The sequence below is a fragment of the Panulirus ornatus genome, chromosome 1 (assembly GCF_036320965.1).
Source record: "Panulirus ornatus isolate Po-2019 chromosome 1, ASM3632096v1, whole genome shotgun sequence".
NCBI lineage: Eukaryota > Metazoa > Arthropoda > Malacostraca > Decapoda > Palinuridae > Panulirus > Panulirus ornatus.
Window position 1 is genome coordinate 66,823,510 of NC_092224.1, and position 16,613 is coordinate 66,840,122.

Here is a 16,613-nt window from a genome sequence, read left to right on the forward strand (position 1 = left end):
ACATGTATTCACTCAATCCTTAGGCACCTCACCGTGATGCATATATACACAGAAAATCCTGACTAACCAATGAAATACACAGTTACCCACTTTCTTAATAAATTCAACAGTTATAACATCTACTCCAGCCACCTTGCCATATTTCATCCTTCGCAAAGCTTTCACCACCTCTTCTAATTCACCAAGCCTCTCTCCATGACACTCTCACTTGGCATACATCCCAACCCAAACATCCTACATCTGCCATCCTATCGTCAAACCCATTCAATAGTCCTTCAAAATATTCCATCTGCTATCATCTGTTATCACTTCCCTTTGCCCTCTTCATCGATGCTCCGATTCATTCTCTTGTATTTTGAACTTTATCAACCTCCTTCCAAAACATCTTATTCTCCCTAAAGTTCACTGTTACTAGCTCACCCCAACCCTCAATTGCCCACTTTTCAACCCCTTCACCTTCCTATAGACCTCCAGCCGCTTTTTCTTGTACATCCCTCAATAATTTGCACTCCTTTCACTAGCATCTCTACTTTTTCATCCCACCACTCACTACCCTTTTTAATCAGCTCACCTCTCACCTTCCGCATGCACATGCATCTCTTGAACATGCCAGCACTTCTTCCCTAAATACCTACCGTTCCTCATCTACACCCTTTGCTTCATTTACTCATACTTTTGCTGTTCTACACTCATCTCTCCTGGTATTTCTTCTCACAATTCTAGTAAGGGTAACGAACCAATAATATGTATACAAGAGACATAACTTCGATTCCAACAGGGCAACAGTAGTGACCGAAGTGTCAACAGAAAGGGGCCTAAAGAAAATCTTATCAGTGTGTGTACGGAAACAGTGAGCTGTGCCACTGACGTACGCTAGGTGCACCGCTCTGCATGTGAACAGTGCACGTACAGGCCGACTTGACCTGGAGAACGTGGCCGTCGCTTAGCAAAGACCGCCGCACTCCCGGATCAACGCGCACGTACAGACCTAATTGACCAGAAGAACATGTGTAACCAGTTGATGCTCCGTTGAGTGAACTTTTACCACCGGAGACTAAGCAAAGCTGCTAATCGGTATTATGCTATGCGGCAGAAATTACAGTGTATTGCTTGTTTTGAAGTGTTTAGATTCATTAACTAAATTAACCTTACACTTTTGAATTAGATTGTTCTAGTTATTACCAGCGTGTTGGGATGCCTGCCATACTATTTATGCAACTGTTATTAGAATTAGATATCAAAGGTTAGTATATTTGCGCTCTTCCCTTAACCTACAGGATAGTGAGCGGTCACAGTATGCTTGGCAGTCCCTGGGCCTAGTTGGGTCATTGATGTTCGTGTTAAGAGGTTTCACTTAAACCATGATTTATGGGCCCCTTGGTAATCTTATTTGATCATCACCAACTATCTGGTAACGTCGTTTAATTCTTTTTTAATTTTCTTACACACACACACACACACACACATATATATATATATATATATATATATATATATATATATATATATATATATATATATTTTTTTTTTTTTTTTTTTGCTTTGTCGCTGTCTCCCGCGTTTGCGAGGTAGCGCAAGGAAACAGACGAAAGAAATGGCCCAACCCACCCCCATACACATGTATATACATACATCCACACACGCAACTATACATACCTACACAGCTTTCCATGGTTTACCCCAGACGCTTCACATGCCCTGATTCAATCCACTGACAGCACGTCAACCCCGGTATACCACATCGCTCCAATTCACTCTATTCCTTGCCCTCCTTTCACCCTCCTGCATGTTCAGGCCCCGATCACACAAAATCTTTTTCACTCCATCTTTCCACCTCCAATTTGGTCTCCCTCTTCTCCTCGTTCCCTCCACCTCCGACACATATATCCTCTTGGTCAATCTTTCCTCACTCATTCTCTCCATGTGCCCAAACCATTTCAAAACACCCTCTTCTGCTCTCTCAACCACGCTCTTTTTATTTCCACACATCTCTCTTACCCTTACGTTACTTACTCGATCAAACCACCTCACACCACACATTGTCCTAAAACATCTCATTTCCAGCACATCCATCCTCCTGCGCACAACTCTATCCATAGCCCACGCCTCGCAACCATACAACATTGTTGGAACCACTATTCCTCCAAACATACCCATTTTTGCTTTCCGAGATAATGTCTCGACTTCCAAACATTCTTCAAGGCTCCCAGAATTTTTGCCCCCTCCCCCACCCTATGATTCACTTCCGCTTCCATGGTTCCATCCGCTGCTAGATCCACTCCCAGATATCTAAAACACTTTACATCCTCCAGTTTTTCTCCATTCAAACTTACCTCCCAATTGACTTGACCCTCAACCCTGCTCTTATTCAAATTTACTCTCAATTTTCTTCTTTCACACACTTTACCAAACTCAGTTACCAGCTTCTGCAGTTTCTCACATGAATTAGCCACCAGCGCTGTATCATCAGCGAACAACAACTGACTCACTTCCCAAGCTCTCTCATCCACAACAGACTGCATACTTGCCCCTCTTTCCAAAACTCTTGCATTCACCTCCTTAACAACCCCATCCATAAACAAATTAAACAACCATGGAGACATCACACACCCCTGCCGCAAACCTACATTCACTGAGAACCAATCACTTTCCTCTCTTCCTACACGTACACATGCCTTACATCCTTGATAAAAACTTTTCACTGCTTCAAACAACTTGCCTCCCACACCATATATTCTTAATACCTTCCACAGAGCATCTCTATCAACTCTAACATATGCCTTCTCCAGATCCATAAATGCTACATACAAATCCATTTGCTTTACTAGGTATTTCTCACATACATTCTTCAAAGCCAACACCTGATCCACACATCCTCTATCACTTCTGAAACCACACTGCTCTTCCCCAATCTGATGCTCTGTACATGCCTTCACCCTCTCAATCAATACCCTCCCATATAATTTACCAGGAATACTCAACAAACTTATACCTCTGTAATTTGAGCACTCACTCTTATCCCCTTTGCCTTTGCGCAATGGCACTATGCAAGCATTCCGCCAATCCTCAGGCACCTCACCATGAATCATACATACATTAAATAACCTTACCAACCAGTCAACAGTACAGTCACCCCCTTTTTTAATAAATTCCACTGCAATACCATCCAAACCTGCTGCCTTGCCGGCTTTCATCTTCCGCAAAGCTTTTACAACCTCTTCTCTGTTTACCAAATCATTTTCCCTAACCCTCTCACTTTGCACACCACCTCGACCAAAACACCCTATATCTGCCACTCTATCATCAAACACATTCAACAAACCTTCAAAATACTCACTCCACCTCCCTCTCACATCACCACTACTTGTTATCACCTCCCCATTAGCCCCTTCACCGAAGTTCCCATTTGCTCCCCTGTCTTACGCACTTTATTTACCTCCTTCCAAAACATCTTTTTATTCTCCCTAAAATTTAATGATACTCTTCCACCCCAACCCTCATTTGCCCTCTTTTTCACCTCTTGCACCTATATATATATATATATATATATATATATATATATATATATATATATATATATATATATATATATATTGGAAAGGCTCACAATTTTGCGCGTGATCAAGATATTCCTGAGTCCACGGGGAAAATGAAACAAGAAAAGTTCCCATGTGCACTTTCGTGTAATAATCACATCATCAGGGGAGACACAAGAGAGAAATGTAACAGACAGTTGATATACATCGAAGAGACGAAGCTAGGACGCCATTTGGTAAACATGAGATTGTCCAAAACATACAACGAGGGTTGTTGTACGCTTGGAGGATATATGTGTCGGAGGTGGAGGGGAACGAGGAGAAGTGGGAGACCAAATTGGAGGTGGAAAGATGGAGTGAAAAAGATTTTGTGTGATCGGGGCCTGAACATGCAGGAGGGTGAAAGGAGGGCAAGGAATAGAGTGAATTGGATCGAGGTGGTATACCGGGGTTGACGTGCTGTCAGTGGATTGAATCAGGGCATGTGAAGCGTCTGGGGTGAACCATGGAAAGCTGTGTAGGTATGTATATTTGCGTGTGTGGACGTATGTGTATACATGTGTATGGGGGTGGGTTGGGCCATTTCTTTCGTCTGTTTCCTTGCGCTACCTCGCAAACGCGGGAGACAGCGACAAAGCAAAAAGAATATATATATATATATATATATATATATATATATATATATATATATATATATATATGGATGGGGTTGTTAGGGAGGTGAGTGCAAGAGTTTTGGAAAGAGGGGCAAGTATGCAGTCTGTTGTGGATCAGAGAGCTTGGGAAGTGAGTTATTGTTCGCTGATGATACAGCGCTGGTGGCTGATTCGGGTGAGAAACTGCAGAAGCTAGTGACTGAGTTTGGTAAAGTGTATGAAAGAAGAAAGCTGAGAGTAAATGTGAATAAGAGCAAGGTTATTAGGTACAGTAGGGTTGAGGGACAAGTCAATAGGGAGGTAAGTTTGAATGGAGACAAATTGGAGGAAGTAAAGTGTTTTAGATATCTGAGAGTGAATTTGGCAGCGGATGGAACCATGGAAGCGGAAGTGAATCATAGGGTGGGGGAGGGGGCGAAAGTTTTGAGAGCGTTGAAAAATGTGTGGAAGTCGAGAACGTTATCTTGGAAAGCAAAACTGGGTATGTTTGAAGGAATAGTGGTTCCAACAATGTTATATGGTTGCGAGGCGTGGGCTATAGAGTTGTGCGGAGGAGGGTGGATGTGCTGGAAAAGATATGTTTGAGGACAATATGTGGTGTGAAGTGGTTTGATCGAGTAAGTAATGAAAGGGGTAAGAGAGATGTGTGGTAATAAAAAGAGTGTGGTTGAGAGAGCAGAAAAGGGCGTTTTGAAATAGTTTGGTCACATGGAGAGAATGATTGAGGAAAGATTGACCAAGAGGATATATGTGTCAGAGGTGGAGGGAACGAGGAGAAGTGGGAGATCAAACTGGAGGTGGAAAGATGGAGTGAAAAAGATTTTGTGTGATCGGGGCCTGAATATGCAGGAGGATGAAAGGCGTGCAAGAAATAGAGTGAATTGAAACGATGTGGTATACCGGGGTCGACGTGCTGTCAATGGATTGAACCAGGGCATGTAAAGCGTCTGGGGTAAGCCATGGAAAGTTTTGAGGGGCCTGGACGTGAAATGGGAGCTGTGGTTACGGTACATTATACATGATAGTTAGAGACTGAGTGTGAACGAATGTGGCCTTTGTTGTCTTTTTCCTAGCGCTGCCTCGCGCACATGCGGGTGGAGGGGGTTGTCATTTATGTGTGGCGGGGCGGCGACGGAAATGAATAAGGACAGACAGTATGAATTATGTACATGTGGATATATGTATATGTCTGTGCGTGTATATATATGTATACCTTCAGATGTATAGGTATGTATATGTGCGTGTGTGGACGTGTATGTAAATACATATGTATGTGGGTGGGTTGGGCCATTCTTTCGTCTGTTTCCTTGCGCTACCTCGCTAACGCGGGAGACAGCGACAAAGTATGATAAATATATATATATATATATATATAGGGAGCGGGGGGCTGGAAATCCTCCCCTCTCGTTTTTTTTTTAATTTTCCAAAATAAGGAACAGAGAAGGGGGCCAAGTGAGGATATTCCCTCAGAGGCCCAGTCCTCTGTTCTAAACGCTACCTCGCTAATGCGGGAAATGGCGAATAGTTTGAAAGAAAAAGAATATATATATATATATATATATATATATATATATATATATATATATATATATATATATCTTTTCTTTTAAACTATTTGCCATTTCCCGCGTTGGCGAGGTAGCGTTAAGAACAGAGGACTGGGCCTTTTTTGGAATATCCTCACCTGGCCCCCTCTGTTCCTTCTTTTGGAAAATTAAAAAAAAAAAAAAAAAAAAAAAAAAAACGAGAGGGGAGGATTTCCAGCCCCCCGCTCCCTCCCCTTTTAGTCGCCTTCTACGACACGCAGGGAATACGTGGGAAGTATTCTTAATCCCCTAACCCCAGGTATATATATATAATATATATATATATATATATATATAATATATATATATATATATATATATATATATATATATATATATATATGAGCATATGTGAGGATGCGCCGTTCTCAGTCTGTTCATTAGTTAGTTACTCTTCACGTTGAGGTAATAAGGCCCGTTTTATGCCAGTTTGTTAGTGGTGTAGTATTGTGGTCATCCCTTGTCTGACACTGACACTGGCCTCTGGATTTGCGTTAACCACTGTAGGGATAAGGAAGTCCTTTTGTAAAATATCTTTTCAAGGAATCATGTGACAGAATATTTACAGATATGTATATGGAAGTTTACAATTGCTTTGTGGTCTCTAGAACTAGAACTCTATAAGGAAATGTGATATCTATTAGTCTAAATATTCAGAAATATTAAGGAAATATTGATGACTTATTATTTGTACATTTTCATGTTTATTTTTGTAATTAATTCAGCGAGAGAGTTTTATCCAATGAAAAGTAGCATTTTTGAATAAGACATTTTCTGATTGGCTTGCTCTCGGTAAGAGTACGAGAGTACTTACGTATCAAATACAAACTATAAACAAACGTGATGTGTTGGGTAGTGTTTTGTGGAATAATTTTGCTAGAAGTATTGCTGTTAATTGATTCAATCTTATCGTGGTAGTTGATCGTTAGAGTTCTTCTTATAAAAGCCAATACTACTGTATTCATTCTATTACTTGCCAAAGTACACCGTCATGTTAACATCTCATTTAAATCTTGGACTGTAGGTTGCTCAGGTAGGGCTCATGTGTTTGAGGTCAAAACTACAGGTGTTTACCTTTGAGTTTAATCAAAGTTAACTCAAGAATGAAAGGAATAACTTTGATTTTCAAACGTGAGCTTTTCAGTATTGTACGAAATAGTTTTCATTAGTGCTGATGTTAAAGAAGCATATAGAGTGGGTTATAGTAGGCTTCTAAAGAAGTAAGGTCTGTAATTTTCCATATTGTTATGAATGAAATCCTTAACCAAGGTATTGTGCGGATTATAAAGGACTGACACTGTTTAGATTATATGAAATGATAGACGATAAGAGGTCAAAATCATAATGAATGTAGTGGCAATTCCAGTCCATGGTTGTTTAAGTTTCATGTATATGATCACCTAAAATTATTATCTAAGTGTTAGTAAACAACATTTTATTTCATGTCAATAGATTATGGTCAAAGGTACTATTTGTAAGTAAAAACTATAGCTGAAAAATCATGTGTCTAAAAGGAAATCTTACCCTTTCTTTGATGACATGCCTTCCATGGTACAATTTCATGGAGCACATAATGGCCTAACCTCACTCAGTAAAGCTCCACCACCCCAGAACTATTTAGATTTGGATGATTTGAAACATATTTTTCATTCTATTGTGATAGATGAGTGTTAGTGTGGAGAGGTAAGATCAGGAAAAACGTAGGGTCAAAAACTTAGTGCAAACCCTTTTAGAAAGTGCCAGAACAAATGAAAACCTCACCTGACTTCCCTCAGCATCTGAGATTAATTTTATTTGCAGTTTCCTGGGTGGAAGACATTATGGGCTGACCTTTGTCAGGTTCTACCACCCCAGATCTCTTTGGGATTAGATGAAATTGGTATCAACATAATACATTCAGTAGAAATCATTTAGACCCACTACATGATTTGAAACTTTTTCATTCTGTGATGATAAATGAGTGTTAGTGTGGAGACCAAAGAAGATCAGAGAAAATGTAGGGTAAAAAAAATTAGGACAAACCATTTAGAAAGCACCATAACAAATGAAAACCTTACATAACTTCCCTTAGCATTTGAGATAGATTTAATTTGCAGTTTCATAGTTGGAATGCACCATACACATCAATGTGTTTTTGTCCTTCGTGATAGCAAATCATGATTAATTGACTGACTTGCTCTCATGAAATTTTTTTCTTAACATCTTTAAGGTATTACAGCCTGGAAAATATATAGTTTTTCTCTGTAACCAGTGATTACTTTTTTATATTATGGGTAGAGTGTATTACATTCTTGTTGCCCCATTTCTTACTACTGTGTACATGTGCAGACACACTTATACACATACCCCAATTGTAATACCTCTTATAACTAGTTTTATCATGAATGCACTTGGGACCAATGCTTCATAAAAGATAAGTTATTTTGTAGTTGTTCGCTTATTGCTGTTTATGTACTTTTGTGCAAAATGTAGGTTTATGTGATGTTTCTTTTTTTTGTTTCAGGTAAATTGCAGGGAGCAATCAAGGCAAAAATATCACAATACATTATCAGAATGTCAAAGTTGGAGTAATGGAGAGAGAATCACAGATTAGTAAAGATCATGTTATACATGGATGTCAGCCACAAATTAGTATAATCTCATCTCATGGGGAGTTAGAAAATGTTACAAGAGAAGATACCACAAGTACTAATGATGGGGCTCAAAGTGTCAATAACAGTAGCAGTGATTACTCTTTTGAAGAACATGTAAGTGAAAGCGCAACAGAAAATGGCACAAAAACTCATGAAGCGTTCATGGATGCTGCTCTCGGTAATTCAGAAAGTACAAAGCACAATCAGATAGCCTGTGATTATAAGCTTGAAGGTACAAAGGATCTTAACATGAAGCCTGTTAAATTGAAAGATACAACAGGTATTGGTACTGAGACTACTGAAGTCTTAGATATCAGAGAAGATAACATTAGTTATCCTGTTAAGTTGGAGAGGGCAAATAATATGAGCATTAACCTGGTACATGATGTAGGATGTGCGGATGACAGAAACACCACTGATCTTGAAGTGTCAGGAAATGTGGGGAACAGAAGTATTACACATCATGTTGGATCAGAAAGTGCAGCAGTTGGCAGGATTGCACATATTAAAGTGTCAGAAAGTGTAGCAAGTAAAAGTTTCACATGCCTTGGTGAGACAGAAATTACAGAAGATAGAAAAATCATGACAACTGAGGAGGTGGAGAACAAACAAGACAGTATCGTAAATGATCACATTCACCTGGAAAACCAAACAGAAACAGACCAAAGCATGATTGATTCAATGGAAAGCATTGTAAATGATGAGGAATCTGATGAGCCAAGTGAAGACTTACATACCACTAAATTAGGAAAAATTTGTCGAATATGTGGTGAAATGACAGTCAAATATGATGGACCTAAAAAAGGTGTCCCAAAACATGAGATCGTTAAACATGTCAAAAAAGTCTGGAATGTTGATATATCAGATGAAAATTCTGATATTTATCCTGTAAATGTATGTCTTAGTTGTGAAAGAAAAATAAAACGATTGTATTCAAAAATTTCTAAAAGGAAGAAATGTGAATTATTTAGAAAAAAAATAGCTGAATTTGTTGAACATAGTGATAATGAATGTGCTGTCTGTGTACTGAAAGAAGAATCTCCATCACCATCTCCTCAGGTGCCTTCTTGTCAATTACCCCATGCAGAAACTGATACAGTGAAAGATGATAAAAGTCAGAGAGGTGTTAGTGAGATGAAAGGTAACACCAGATACCAGATGTTGCTAGACTTGCGTAGAAATTCAACACGAAAAAGAAGCTGGGAAGGACAAGGAGTGTCTCTAAGAACTGTAGGGTGTCAAACAGAAATGGATTTTGGATTAGAGAATATGACTGGCTTAGAAGAACATGATTATACCCAGGATGAAGCATTGAGTCAGTTTCATGTTTTACCCAAAAAATTAGGTGGAAGAACACCATATCAAAAACAGTCACTTAGTTCTGTTAATGCTAAATATATTAGACAGGATCGTCTTAAGCCTCTGATTGCTCATATTGACAAATTTTGTCAGTTGCACAAGGAAGATAAGATTGATGCAATGTTTTTTTTATTGATGCAGACACTAAGAGATGCTGGTGACCGAACACGTGAGAACCTTGTACTGAACATATGGTGTAAGAAGAACAATATTGGAATGTCGCTATCAGAAGAGGAGTGTCTTGCCAAGCGAATCTTACTGAAACAGACAAAAGATCAGTACAGAAAGGAATATAGCTATTATAAAGAAAAGCTGGAAAAATCTGTGTTAAAACCTCCATTCATTATTGATAGATTAGAAAAAACTTACTTTCCAGAGCACCTTGAGTATTTTGTAACTGATGGGGAATCAGGACCTGTGATTTATCAGCATGAAAAAAGTACATATCCTTCATACTTTACCATTACAGACTCTCAGGATGGTGCAAATAAAGCAGATGGTGTACGTACTGGTGTTGTGGGTGCTCGGTGGCGATACTTTGATGCTGTTGCAAAGACTTTAGAAGAGTTGACACATTCTTTAGAAAATGAAATCCAAGAACTAGATGAAGATACTTGCATACATGTTGATATGTATGATTATTGTGAAGAAAAGAGAGACTTGACAAATATTAGTGATAAAAATGACTCCTCAGGAAATGGCCGTAAAGTCCAGAGCAAGATGTTGACCTATTTCTTTGGTGTACAATCTATGCAAGCTGTTCGGGAAAACAAAATTACTTCAATATATAAATCAAATGCAAATACAATTCAGTTCAGACCTCTTATGAAAGCACTTGTAGCAGAAGGAAATGCACTGCATCCCACTATCATGGCAGTTGATGAGGAAAGGTCAGCAATGACTGATAAGGTCTTCCATATAACACTGCCAAATGGCACACCCCTTAACTTCTTCATATTCTTTACTAATGCTTCACTTGAAGTACGGAAAGATTACAGGTAGGTCAGATGTTTGATGCATAAACTATTCATTTATAACTTAAGGAAATATGAATAGTGATCATAGATTAATGAAATATTGTGACAGACACTTGTATTACACAGTAGAATTTTATCTCTTAGTACACTAAGATTGGACTTATACATGCCTTTACTCTCAGCATCATTCTTGTGCTCACATGTCAAATCAACCCACCATTCTACCCATCTTCCCTTCCGATTCATCTAACAGAACAGTATCATCTGCATACAACAGTTATGGTACTTCCATTTTGCTTCATTTTTTTCATGCCAAATGCTCCATTCAAAGATAAAAGTCCTTATTAAGGCGAGAACATAATTGAAATATGAAAAGGATAAAGAGATGAGTAAGGTAGAAGAGTAGAAATCATTCATGAGTTTTTCAGGAGACAGAAGGCTGCATTTTAGCCCATGAACTTGATAGTTAAGTTCATCTTCTTTGCCTCTGTAACAAATTAGTCTGTTTGCATGAAAAAGTTTTTAATCTTACAGAACTGTGGCTAAAAATTGTAGATGTAAATTTAGTTCTGTTAGATCCATGTGCAACTGACTGTGCCACCAGTCATAAGAATTGGACAGGGTTTTCACCATGTGTTCTAAAACTTTTTGTCCCTGATATACTGATAGAATTGATATGATTTTATTATACAGGTAGAGTATCCCTTATCCAAAATGCATGGGACTAGAAGTGCTTTGGATTTTTTTGGGTCTTGGAATATTTGCATATACATAATGAGATATTTGGAAAACAGGATGGTATGGAAACAAATGAGTTAAAGCTAAGACATAGCTCAACGTTTCAACCGTTCAGCAGTCTTTCTCAGGAGATACTGATTCCCGCATTCGGCAGAACTGTGTTCCCAGCAAGTGATGGTCACCCAGTTGGATGCCTTGGCATGTTGCTGTCTGATTGGAATCATTTTTCATGCTGCCTCCACCTGTTCACATCAATCTCCACTGACTGACATGACCAGCAGATGCGTTAATGTTGTTCTTAATCCCTTCCTCTAGGTAAGCTCTCACACCATTACTAAATGGATTTTCACTTGCCTGTAGTTGCCTTGGTGTCCACTGTTTAGTGATAGTGTGAGAGCTTACCTAGGGGACTGGATTAAGAACAATGTTAACAAAAGGTCTGGGTTCATCTGCTGGTCATGTGAGGCAGCAGAGATTATTATAAATGGGTGGAGGCAGCAGGACAAGCAATCCAATCAGAGAGTGACACACCAAGGCATCCAACCGGATGACCATCGCTTGCTGGGGAACACAGTCCTTCCAAATGCTGGAATCAGTATCTCCTGAGGAAGACCATTGAACGGTTGAAATGTTGAGGTATGTTTCATATACAACTTATACACACATCCTGAAGGTAATTTATATAATATTTTTGATAGTTTTGCACATGAAACAAAGTTTGTATAACACTGAAGCATCAGAAAGCTAAGGTGTCACAAAGTCAGCCACCCATGTGGACAATCTTTGGTTGTTTGACATCAACTTCATTCCTGACTCTGAATTTATATGCTCCTGATAAGCAGTCATTTTCTTACACTTATTTACATAGAACAGAGAATAAGCAAAAAATACAGTGAGTAATGCATGTAGGTGCGGCAGTGATGATGGTTTGTAAAAAAAAAACACTGGCACCAACACAGCGTCAGAGCCCAGCATGGGCAAGTGAGGTCAGGTTTGTAAATTTCCACTTGTAACGTCATGTTGCCACTCAAAAAGTTTCGGATATTGGAGCATTTTGGATTTTTGGAGTAGGAGTGCTCAACGTGTATAATTGACATAATCTCTACACATATTGTATCCGTAATATGTATAAAGATATTTTATGTGTATTAGTAGAAAATAAGAATTTAGGGGCATTAGTAGCAATATCTACAGAAACTGCATAGTACCTCCCTCTCTCATGTCTGGAAGGTAATTGAACTCATGTATCCTGCAAAAGAATTTGGCAGCCATACATTCCCACCCATTCCCAAAACTTTGCTTTTAAACTGTGGTGGGAAATTTCAGTTCATGTATATTTAGATGGAGTGGTTTTCCAGAGAGATATGAATATATGGTTGGAGTAGTTAAAGGTTAAAAGGGGGCAGATATGCTGTATCTGTTCTGAAAGAAATAAAGACAAAGAGTTCCTAGGGCTTAGTGATGTAGAGAAAGAAACAGACATCCAGTGACCCATCTTGTGTTAGCAACAGCTATACACAAACCATGTGATGTGATAGGTTACACTGGATAGAGACATATAAGCATGGGCTGTGCTACTTGATGTATCATAGTTGGTGATACTGTGCAGTCAGAGACATGTAAGCTTGTGTTCTTTGCTTGATACATTATAGTAGGCTACACTGCATGTTCAAAAAACTTGTAGAATGTGCTGTTCTGCTTGATGCATCATAGTCACTGACCTATCTACGTGCAGCATGTTACTTGATACATCATTGGTGGAATCCTGTATTGTCACTGAGGCCAGCATGTTTTGTGCTGTATGTTGCATCATAGGAAGTGACTTTGCACAGTTAGATATATTAGCATGTGTTGTGCTGATTGACACATCACAGTAGGTGAGTAGGTGACTGTACAGTCAAAGAATGCAAGCAAGTGTTGTGCTGCTTGACACATCATGTTGTGTGATACTGTGCTGTCAAAAACAGTAAGCATGTGTTGTGCCTCTTGACACTTCATAGTAGGTTACACTGGATAGAGACATATAAGCATGGGCTGTGCTACTTGATGTATCATAGTTGGTGATACTGTGCAGTCAGAGACATGTAAGCTTGTGTTCTTTGCTTGATACATTATAGTAGGCTACACTGCATGTTCAAAAAACTTGTAGAATGTGCTGTTCTGCTTGATGCATCATAGTCACTGACCTATCTACATGCAGCATGTTACTTGATACATCATTGGTGGAATCCTGTATTGTCACTGAGGCCAGCATGTTTTGTGCTGTATGTTGCATCATAGGAAGTGACTTTGCACAGTTAGATATATTAGCATGTGTTGTGCTGATTGACACATCACAGTAGGTGAGTAGGTGACTGTACAGTCAAAGAATGCAAGCAAGTGTTGTGCTGCTTGACACATCATGTTATGTGATACTGTGCTGTCAAAAACAGTAAGCATGTGTTGTGCCTCTTGACACTTCATAGTAGGTTACACTGGATAGAGACATATAAGCATGGGCTGTGCTACTTGATGTATCATAGTTGGTGATACTGTGCAGTCAGAGACATGTAAGCTTGTGTTCTTTGCTTGATACATTATAGTAGGCTACACTGCATGTTCAAAAAACTTGTAGAATGTGCTGTTCTGCTTGATGCATCATAGTCACTGACCTATCTACGTGCAGCATGTTACTTGATACATCATTGGTGGAATCCTGTATTGTCACTGAGGCCAGCATGTTTTGTGCTGTATGTTGCATCATAGGAAGTGACTTTGCACAGTTAGATATATTAGCATGTGTTGTGCTGATTGACACATCACAGTAGGTGAGTAGGTGACTGTACAGTCAAAGAATGCAAGCAAGTGTTGTGCTGCTTGACACATCATGTTATGTGATACTGTGCTGTCAAAAACAGTAAGCATGTGTTGTGCCTCTTGACACTTCATAGTAGGTTACACTGGATAGAGACATATAAGCATGGGCTGTGCTACTTGATGTATCATAGTTGGTGATACTGTGCAGTCAGAGACATGTAAGCTTGTGTTCTTTGCTTGATACATTATAGTAGGCTACACTGCATGTTCAAAAAACTTGTAGAATGTGCTGTTCTGCTTGATGCATCATAGTCACTGACCTATCTACGTGCAGCATGTTACTTGATACATCATTGGTGGAATCCTGTATTGTCACTGAGGCCAGCATGTTTTGTGCTGTATGTTGCATCATAGGAAGTGACTTTGCACAGTTAGATATATTAGCATGTGTTGTGCTGATTGACACATCACAGTAGGTGAGTAGGTGACTGTACAGTCAAAGAATGCAAGCAAGTGTTGTGCTGCTTGACACATCATGTTATGTGATACTGTGCTGTCAAAAACAGTAAGCATGTGTTGTGCCTCTTGACACTTCATAGTAGGTTACACTGGATAGAGACATATAAGCATGGGCTGTGCTACTTGATGTATCATAGTTGGTGATACTGTGCAGTCAGAGACATGTAAGCTTGTGTTCTTTGCTTGATACATTATAGTAGGCTACACTGCATGTTCAAAAAACTTGTAGAATGTGCTGTTCTGCTTGATGCATCATAGTCACTGACCTATCTACGTGCAGCATGTTACTTGATACATCATTGGTGGAATCCTGTATTGTCACTGAGGCCAGCATGTTTTGTGCTGTATGTTGCATCATAGGAAGTGACTTTGCACAGTTAGATATATTAGCATGTGTTGTGCTGATTGACACATCACAGTAGGTGAGTAGGTGACTGTACAGTCAAAGAATGCAAGCAAGTGTTGTGCTGCTTGACACATCATGTTATGTGATACTGTGCTGTCAAAAACAGTAAGCATGTGTTGTGCCTCTTGACACTTCATAGTAGGTTACACTGGATAGAGACATATAAGCATGGGCTGTGCTACTTGATGTATCATAGTTGGTGATACTGTGCAGTCAGAGACATGTAAGCTTGTGTTCTTTGCTTGATACATTATAGTAGGCTACACTGCATGTTCAAAAAACTTGTAGAATGTGCTGTTCTGCTTGATGCATCATAGTCACTGACCTATCTACGTGCAGCATGTTACTTGATACATCATTGGTGGAATCCTGTATTGTCACTGAGGCCAGCATGTTTTGTGCTGTATGTTGCATCATAGGAAGTGACTTTGCACAGTTAGATATATTAGCATGTGTTGTGCTGATTGACACATCACAGTAGGTGAGTAGGTGACTGTACAGTCAAAGAATGCAAGCAAGTGTTGTGCTGCTTGACACATCATGTTATGTGATACTGTGCTGTCAAAAACAGGTAAGCATGTGTTGTGCCTCTTGACACTTCATAGTAGGTTACACTGGATAGAGACATATAAGCATGGGCTGTGCTACTTGATGTATCATAGTTGGTGATACTGTGCAGTCAGAGACATGTAAGCTTGTGTTCTTTGCTTGATACATTATAGTAGGCTACACTGCATGTTCAAAAAACTTGTAGAATGTGCTGTTCTGCTTGATGCATCATAGTCACTGACCTATCTACGTGCAGCATGTTACTTGATACATCATTGGTGGAATCCTGTATTGTCACTGAGGCCAGCATGTTTTGTGCTGTATGTTGCATCATAGGAAGTGACTTTGCACAGTTAGATATATTAGCATGTGTTGTGCTGATTGACACATCACAGTAGGTGAGTAGGTGACTGTACAGTCAAAGAATGCAAGCAAGTGTTGTGCTGCTTGACACATCATGTTGTGTGATACTGTGCTGTCAAAAACAGTAAGCATGTGTTGTGCCTCTTGACACTTCATAGTAGGTTACACTGGATAGAGACATATAAGCATGGGCTGTGCTACTTGATGTATCATAGTTGGTGATACTGTGCAGTCAGAGACATGTAAGCTTGTGTTCTTTGCTTGATACATTATAGTAGGCTACACTGCATGTTCAAAAAACTTGTAGAATGTGCTGTTCTGCTTGATGCATCATAGTCACTGACCTATCTACGTGCAGCATGTTACTTGATACATCATTGGTGGAATCCTGTATTGTCACTGAGGCCAGCATGTTTTGTGCTGTATGTTGCATCATAGGAAGTGACTTTGCACAGTTAGATATATTAGCATGTGTTGTGCTGATTGACACATCAC

General features: G+C 39.3%; 1 protein-coding gene across 1 annotated transcript in view; it reads left to right on the top strand.

Annotated features, from left to right (window-relative positions):
* The first annotated feature begins 6,617 nt into the window (after positions 1 to 6,617).
* Positions 6,618 to 16,613, top strand: part of LOC139749502 (uncharacterized) — a 28,968-nt gene continuing 18,972 nt past the window's right edge. Inside the window, exons 1-2 of the mRNA XM_071663478.1 lie at positions 6,618 to 6,811; positions 8,282 to 10,768. Of these exons, the coding sequence (XP_071519579.1) occupies positions 8,349 to 10,768 (2,420 nt within the window). The 5' untranslated portion in view covers positions 6,618 to 6,811; positions 8,282 to 8,348. The remainder of the gene's footprint in view (positions 6,812 to 8,281; positions 10,769 to 16,613) is intronic.